Source organism: Peromyscus leucopus, chromosome 20 (genome assembly GCF_004664715.2).
Source record: "Peromyscus leucopus breed LL Stock chromosome 20, UCI_PerLeu_2.1, whole genome shotgun sequence".
Lineage (NCBI taxonomy): Eukaryota > Metazoa > Chordata > Mammalia > Rodentia > Cricetidae > Peromyscus > Peromyscus leucopus.
In genome coordinates, this window is record NC_051080.1 from 5218028 (window position 1) to 5226625 (window position 8598).

General features: G+C 53.9%; 1 protein-coding gene across 6 annotated transcripts in view; it reads left to right on the forward strand.

Annotated features, from left to right (window-relative positions):
• Positions 1-8584, forward strand: part of Kmt2d (lysine methyltransferase 2D) — a 39502-nt gene extending 30918 nt beyond the window's left edge. For all 6 annotated transcript variants that reach the window (XM_028891943.2, XM_028891946.2, XM_028891945.2 and 3 more), the window contains 7 exons: positions 22-1162; positions 2604-2740; positions 2844-2974; positions 4810-5095; positions 5262-5335; positions 5421-5529; positions 5674-8584. In XM_028891943.2, the coding sequence (XP_028747776.1) occupies positions 22-1162; positions 2604-2740; positions 2844-2974; positions 4810-5095; positions 5262-5335; positions 5421-5529; positions 5674-5766 (1971 nt within the window). In that variant the 3' untranslated portion in view covers positions 5767-8584. The remainder of the gene's footprint in view (positions 1-21; positions 1163-2603; positions 2741-2843; positions 2975-4809; positions 5096-5261; positions 5336-5420; positions 5530-5673) is intronic.
• Positions 8585-8598: the final 14 nt, after the last annotated feature.

Here is an 8598-nt window from a genome sequence, read left to right on the forward strand (position 1 = left end):
CACCAGGGTGCCCTCTCGTAGGAGAGTTGTGCCCCAGAGCCATCCACCCAGCACAGCTACACCTACAATGTCTCCAACCTGGACGTGAGGCAGCTCTCCGCCCCGCCTCCCGAGGAACCGTCCCCACCTCCATCCCCTTTGGCGCCTTCTCCTGCCAGCCCCCCTGCCGAGCCCCTGGTTGAACTTCAGGCTGAACCCCCTGCTGAGGCTCCAATCCCTTCGCCTCTACCCCTGGCGTCCTCCCCTGAATCTGCCCGGCCCAAACCCCGAGCCCGGCCCCCTGAAGACAGCGAAGATTCTCGTCCCCCGCGCCTCAAAAAGTGGAAAGGGGTACGCTGGAAGCGGCTGCGCCTGCTGCTTACCATCCAGAAGGGCGGCGGGCGGCAAGAGGACGAACGGGAAGTGGCAGAGTTCATGGAGCAGCTCGGTACAGCCTTGAGACCAAACAAGGTGCCTCGAGACATGCGACGGTGCTGCTTCTGTCATGAAGAGGGAGATGGTGCCACTGATGGGCCTGCCCGCCTCCTCAACCTTGACCTGGACCTCTGGGTACACCTCAACTGTGCCCTGTGGTCCACGGAGGTGTACGAAACCCAGGGCGGGGCGCTGATGAACGTGGAGGTGGCCCTGCACCGAGGGCTGCTGACTAAGTGCTCCCTGTGCCAGCGGACTGGCGCCACGAGCAGCTGCAACCGCATGCGCTGCCCCAGTGTCTACCACTTTGCCTGCGCCATCCGTGCTAAGTGCATGTTCTTCAAGGACAAGACCATGCTGTGTCCCATGCACAAGATCAAGGGGCCTTGTGAGCAGGAACTGAGCTCCTTTGCTGTCTTCCGGAGGGTCTACATCGAGCGGGACGAGGTGAAGCAGATCGCCAGCATCATCCAGCGGGGTGAGCGGCTGCACATGTTCCGAGTAGGAGGTCTTGTGTTCCATGCCATCGGACAGCTGCTCCCACACCAGATGGCTGACTTCCACAGCGCCACGGCCCTCTACCCTGTGGGCTACGAGGCTACTCGGATCTACTGGAGTCTTCGGACCAACAATCGCCGCTGCTGCTACCGCTGCTCCATCAGCGAGAATAACGGCCGGCCGGAGTTTGTGGTCAAGGTCATTGAGCAGGGTTTAGAAGACCTGGTCTTCACTGATGCCTCTCCCCAAGGTGAGCACTAGAATGGGATTGGGCAGGTTTTTCTCAGGAGTCAGTTGACAGCGTCAAGAAGCTGCACAGCTTTTATGTAGCCCCTACCTCAAGTGGCATGGTGTCTTGAAAACCTGAAAATACTCAGACACTTTAAATACCTTGCAGTTGAAAATATTTTCTTAGCCAAGCGTGGTCCTCACCCCTGTAATACCAGTACTTGGAAGATTAAGGCAGGAAGATCCTGAGTTCAAGGTCACATCCTTAGCTATGTAGCAAACTGGAAGCCAGCCTGGGCTGCAGGAGACCTTTTCTCAAAAGGAAAAGTTTTGTGGTTGGCTTTTCCCCCTAACCTTGGTAGATTAAATGATGGAGTTTTCATGTTTATGTTTTTTGTTTGTTTGTTTTTTGAGACTGCGTATGTAGCCCTGGCTGTCCTGAAACTTGTTCTGTAGCCCAGGCTGGCCTCAAACTCAGAGGGTTGACTGTCTCTGCCTCCCAAGTGCTGGGATTAAAGTCATGTGCCACCACCGCCCAGTTAAACAGTGATGTTTTGAAATCCTATTGTCTGTTACACAGTTCCAAATTCCCTCTTTTTGCCATATGTAAAATCCCTTTTAGAGTTTTGTTTTTGTGGTACTGGGGATAAAACCCAGGACTCAGGACGTGCTAGGCAAACTTACATCATTGAGCTGCAGCCCTACCCTACCCCCTTAAAGTGTTCTTTAAATTTTAATTTTTGTGTGTATGAGTGTTCTGCCTGCATGTATGTCTGTGGATCTCATGCATGCAGTGACCGTGGAGGCCAGACGAGGGCGTGTTGGCTTCCCTGAGACTAGAGTTGAAAATGGTTGTGAGTAGGCTTGACCTGGGTGCCGGGGACTGAACCTGGGTGCCGGGGACTGAACCTGGGTGCTGGGGACTGAACCTGGGTCCTTTGGAAGAGCAGGCATTGATCTTAATTGCTGAGGCCATTCCTTTTTATCTTTGTTTCTATGTTGATGATAAATAAAGCCACAGGAAGTATATTTTGTTGAGCATGTCCTACGAGTCACAATTCCGTTAGTAGAGTGATCATTCAGGGGGCTTTGTCCATGTGGCCCTAGAAGGTGAGCACTGTCATTATTATGCAGTGTAGACATACAGTGACCAAGTCTTGTGAGGAGACTTGGGTATTTGGCTTAAGTCCTGTAGCCAGTACTCGGACTTGAACGTAATCTTCTCAACTCCAAAGCATGTATATTCATTCAGTAGGAATGTGGCTCCTGCTGGGTCTCTGGGACCTGTGCTTGTCATCCCCTCCAAAATTGAAGCTTTGGGGACTAGGAAAACGGGAGTGGATCCTGAAGAGTCACAGGGAGGGGACAGTCAGACGGCAGAAAGTCGAGCTCAGGAGTGGGGTTCTGGGCTGGCGGTCAGTAAGCGGTGTTATTCGAGTGCGGTCTGTCTCACTCGCCTCTAGCTGTATGGAACCGCATCATCGAACCTGTGGCGGCCATGAGAAAAGAAGCAGACATGCTGAGACTCTTCCCCGAGTACCTAAAAGGCGAGGAGCTCTTTGGGCTGACAGTGCACGCTGTGCTTCGCATAGCCGAGTCGGTAAGAAGGCAGCGCGGAGCTGCGGCAGTGGCGGTGGCGAGGTGGGCGCTGGGAGCCTTGGTCCTGCTGCAGAGCAGCTAAGGCAAGCTCCCTGTGCCCACAGCTACCTGGGGTGGAGAGCTGTCAGAACTATTTATTCCGCTATGGGCGCCACCCCCTGATGGAACTGCCACTCATGATCAACCCCACCGGCTGTGCCAGATCAGAACCTAAGATCCTCACACACTACAAACGGTGAGCTTGTGCGGCCGGGCCATGGGCTGTGGCTGTGGGCAGGACCGTCGGGCCACACTGGGGGGGTTTGAGGTGCAGGTCAGAGTCTTCTCCAAGGAGCCGGGGAATCACCCGTAGACCTGGTTAGAGGCACACAAACGTCACTGGGGTATCCCTTTCCTCTTCCCTAGTCAGCTCAGGTGTGCTGGGTTGACCAGGGATCCAGGACAGAGCCCTCTTGGGTACCCTGGGAATGGCTGCTGGGGAGGTTCTTGGTAGACAATGGAGAGAGATGTACGGGAGCTGGTCACTTCTTTCTTCTTTGGTCTTGCTTCCAGAGGGGCCGGTGATACTCCCAAACCTCAGACACCCCATGAATGCTAGGGTCACCATCCCTTTCCAAAGCTGAGTTGATTTAGAAATAATTAGTATTATAGAAAAATAATACAACCTTACGTTTGTATAGCACTTTATACTTTTTTTTTCAAAGCGTTTTCACATCCATTATCTCATTTGATCCTCACAACAACCTTATGAGGTAGGTAGGGCAGGTGGTATGACCCCATTTTATAGCTGAGAAAACTGAGGCCCAGAAAGACTGCGTGACTAGATAAAGGTCACACAGCTGGGACTAGACCCTCCTCTCATTGTGGGTTGCTGGTCTTTCTGTGTACCACAGGAGCCTAACCTTGGTCCTTGGGTAGAGGGAGGCAGAATCCATCGGTAGCCGGGCTCTCCACGAAGGCCTTTGGTGGCTCGAAGGCTGTCACAGAACGTTGAACACTCTACCTTTAGTTAGCCTAGTTCTTGCTGCTCTCCAACAGTGGTTTTCAAACTCCTAAGCCCATGTGTCCCCAAAGCCCCAGACCACAGAAACCAGTGAGCAGACTTGCCCTGCTCTGTCTGACTTCACCTTCCTCAGATTGGATTTAGCCAGAGGAATTCCAATTTTACCTATGGATTGGAGTTGCAATCAACGTTTTGCTGAAGAGAAGAAATTGTACTACATAAAACAGAAAAGCACCTCAAAGCGTTTGAAAACCACTGCTCTGAGCGAGACTTTGGCTGGTGCCCCAGGGTGGTGAAGGCCGCCACACAGGCAGCAGCCCTTGCCCTGCAGTGAGCGGCTGCACTGGTGCCCCAGGGTGGTGAAGGCCGCCGCCGCACAGGCAGCAGCCCTTGCCCTGCAGTGAGCCGGCTGCACTGGTGCCCCAGGGTGGTGAAGGCCGCCGCCGCACAGGCAGCAGCCCTTGCCCTGCAGTGAGCCGGCTGCACTGGTGCCCCAGGGTGGTGAAGGCCGCCGCCGCACAGGCAGCAGCCCTTGCCCTGCAGTGAGCCGTCTACCCAGCCCAGTGCTGTGCTGCAGAGCAGGACGGTCTGAAGCAAGGCCAGGATACCATCAGGCTATGAATTCACAGCCACCCAAACTCAGATCCAGCCCCTGTAGTACAGGTGGCCCCCTTTGTCAGGGTCTACAGCCTGTGCAGGAGGTAGGACTCAGATGACGGAACAAACCATCAGCTTAAATTCTGGGGAAGACCACCAAGATCTTGTGTGGCCTTGAGCATGGTTGCTGGGGGCGGGGGGGGGGGGCGGGCGCTAGCCAGTATGAGAAGGGACAGCAGACTCGGTGTAGGGGAGCTGGTACTTCTTCCCTCTCTACCTACTCCTTATCCTGGGAGGTCTCTGCTACCCAGGGTGTCCAGAAGGGTCCCAGTGGCTAGTTACTTCCTCTTCCAAGCTAATGGGGCTTGCGCTCCATTCTCAAGGCAGCAAGCCCTTGTAGTCCGTGCCCCAGGGAGGAGGCAGGCGATGAATGCTTGGTCTGTCTTGTCATGGACTCTGTCACCTCCCAGGCCCCATACCTTGAACAGCACCAGCATGTCTAAGGCGTACCAGAGCACCTTCACAGGCGAGACCAACACCCCGTACAGCAAGCAGTTTGTGCACTCCAAGTCATCTCAGTATCGGCGCCTGCGCACCGAGTGGAAGAACAATGTTTACCTGGCTCGCTCCCGTATCCAGGGCCTAGGGCTCTATGCAGCCAAGGACCTAGAAAAGCACACGATGGTCATCGAGTACATTGGCACCATCATCCGCAACGAGGTGGCCAATCGGCGGGAGAAAATCTACGAGGAGCAGGTACTTTGGGGTGGCTGGGGAGTGGTGTGGTCGAGTCCACCCTCTGCCAAGGGGCATGGGGCAGGTTTGGGTCCAGGAGACAGTTGGAGAGAGGGAGAAGGCAGGAGGAATTGGGTCATGTCAGATACGCCGATTCTTGTTCCTACAACGACTTCTGCCTGTCTAGAACCGAGGCATCTACATGTTCCGGATAAACAATGAACACGTGATTGACGCTACGTTGACTGGAGGCCCTGCCAGGTGAGCAAGGAAGGCCTGAGTGTCTCCAGTGGCCACCTGCTGGGTGCGGCCAGGCACCACTGACGCTGACTCTCCTGCCATCCAGGTACATTAACCACTCCTGTGCCCCTAACTGTGTAGCAGAGGTCGTAACATTTGACAAGGAGGACAAAATCATCATCATCTCCAGCCGGCGGATCCCCAAAGGAGAGGAGGTGAGAGGAGCTTCCTGGACCGGTGACAGAGCAATCCTCTCCTCTGCCATCGCCTAGGAGTTGGATTCCAAGGCTCCTGCCCCCAGATAGCATCTTGGCCCCTCCCCTTTTTCTCACCTTGATTCTGTCCTCTTTTCTTTCCAGCTGACCTATGACTATCAGTTTGATTTCGAGGACGATCAGCACAAGATCCCCTGTCACTGTGGAGCCTGGAACTGTCGGAAATGGATGAACTAAGAAGCTTTGAGGCTACCAGGCAGGGGAACACCCCACCCCCCGCCTCTTCCCTGAAAGGGATGAGGGGGAAGAGCGGTAGCAGCCAGAGCTAGGACCCAGGGCTGGGGCTGCCGGCCGACCAGAGCCCCTGGAGCAGGAGGCTGGGGCGGAGGGCCCTAGGCCAAGCCCACCCTGGGCACCAGGGACAACCATCTACCCTGCCACCGGCCCTCAGGCTGACATCTCTGCCCCCAGCTCCAGGAGGGGACAGACAGAAGCAGCCACTGGGCATCTCAGGTTTGAGGGGGATATGGGCCGGGAACTACCCAGAAGTGTCTGGGAGGCAGCAGGGAGGGAGGAGGAGGATGTGTGGCCGGGCCTCACAGCCCTGCTGCCTCCACCAGCCTCTCTGGCCCAACTCAAGGCTGCAAAGAGACTTGACTAAAAGCTTGACAATCCCAAAGGCCGGGTCCCACACCTGGCCCTGCCTGCCGGGTCCTGCCCCTGCCCTCACCCCCGTCCCCTTCCTCTCTCTGTCTCTGTCTCCCTCTTTCCTCTGTGTTTCTGTCTCTCTATGGGTTGTGTTTCCTTGTTTTCCACTCTGACAAATGCAACATGATGGGAAAGAGGCATCCAGATGCCCAGGAGGGCAAGCTGGGCAAGCCGGGCAAGGAGACCCCGCACCCACACCTACCTCATTTAAGTGTTGGATTTTTTGCTGTTTTGAAATGTGAGACCCTCTCCAAGCCCCTACTGCCCCAGCCCTCTCCCCCACCTCACTGCCCTCTTCTAGTGGGTGGAAGGGGGGGTAGGAGGAGGAAGCAACAACAATAACAACAACAAAAATCCATCTTTGTTTTTAATGATGGGCGTGGGATGGTGGCTGTGGCAAATGGTGATGAAGATTGGGGGTGACTGGTCCCTAGTTGCTCTAGAACTTCCTTCTCCATCTGGACATGGAGGCAGGAGGGGGTGTGCTAAACCTAGGACCAGGATCTCTCTCTCCTGTTTTCCCAGCCTCATCCTTAGCCCATTTGCCCTCCAGCCCCTGGATGGGGTGTGGGGGGTAGGGTGAGGGCTATCCCTGTGTGGCATGCCCATACCCAGTGAGGCAGGGTGTGGCCCAGAGCTCTCACTTTCCCTCAGTCACCAAACTGCTGCTGGTCTGGTGGGAATGGGTGGTGATGTGGGGGTGGGGAGCTTAGTGTCAGCGCGGGGAGGGTGGGGGGTATTTATCTATTTATACATGGGGTTGTATATAGTCTTGTGGGGCATGGGGGAGCCGGCTGGAGGTGAGAACCCTCCCCTCTCCCCCAACCCCCGGGGAGAGCAAATGTAAAACTACTAATTTTTGTGCTTTATATATTCTATATAAATATATCTATTTTCTTTTTACAAAACCAGTTTATAAATGGTAGGGGGGTGTGGGGCGGACACATGGAGCTCCCCTTGTGGGGGGGCCCCCTCCACTACCCAACCTACCGCCCTTTCCTCACCCCCCCCTTTCCCACCCCCTGGCTGTGACTGCTGTAAGGTGGGGGTATAGAGAGAAGCTGGGTGATCCTCACCCCAGTTGTATAGTTGGACTACGATATAACGCACAAAAGTAAGCTGGCCCCAGGGGGAGCCAGAGGGTGATGGGTTCCCTGATCTTCCTTTCCTTCCTCTTCTGCCCAAGCTTGTGCTGCAGTTAAACCTCTTCCTGGGGGGTGTAGGGTGAGGGTGTGTGAGGCCTCAGACTGCTCTCGGTAGGGAGCCGTGGGGATGAAGATGAAGCTTATGTGCAGTTCTCTCCTGGGGGCTGTGGGCAAAGGGCATTTTGTAATTAATATTTCCAAGAATCAGATATCTGGACTGTAGAGATGGGCTTGATGGTGGCACATGAGCAGGCCTGCTGAGGGGTAGCACGATTGCTGTTGTGATTTTAGGTTTTTGTTTTGTTTTAAATTTGGGGGATTGTGGATTGATGGGGGGTAGGGAGATTTTTTTTCCTGGTCTTTTTTTTTTTCCTTTCTTTTCTTTTCTTTTTTTTTTTTGAAGCTGCTTCCTCAACTGTTTCAAGCTGCAAATGTTTAAGAGAATGACAGCCCCCCACCCGCTCCCACAGAAACCATTGTAATCAGATCAGGCAGTGGGAAGACTGGGCTGCTGGCCCCAAAGCCACGGAGCTGAAAGGTCTAGGCACTAGGTGGGGGAGATTTGTCTCCTGTGGGTCAGGCGCTGGTTGGGGCTTGGGCCCCAGAACCGGGAACGGAGAAGGGGCAGACTTTGTAAGCATATGCTAGGTATCCGATAGTCCTGTAGAATTTAGTGAAGAAACCTTATACAGTTTTTAATTTTTATATAAACTATAACTCAGACCCACGCTACAAGGTTGGAATTTTGGTTGTTGGTTTTTGTTTTGTTCTGTTTTTTTAAGTACCCCGCCTGTATAATCGCATCAAAATCCCACCCCCGTGTTTGTATTTTGGGTTGGTTTACACTTGCACATACTCAATTTTCAGTTTCCCCCCTTGACCGTCTACCCTCACCTCCAGGACCCTCCCCCTTTTTAAAAAATAAATCGCTGACAAGTGTGAATCCCGTGAAGAACTTTATTTTGTGTTGTGTGTATCCTGTACAGCAAGGTTGGTCCTTCGTAACAACGGATGAAATGGTTCCCTTTTTTAAAGCGCTCTCTCTTCCTCCACCCCAGCGCCCCCGTCCTTGGCATGTTTTGTATCAGCGATCATTCTGAACTGTACATAATTTATGTTGCGAGAGGCAAAGGGCAAGTTTTGGATTTTGCTTCTTCAAAGTTTGTTTTTAAACGACAAATAAAAAAAGGACATTTTAAATACAAGCGCCTCCGTC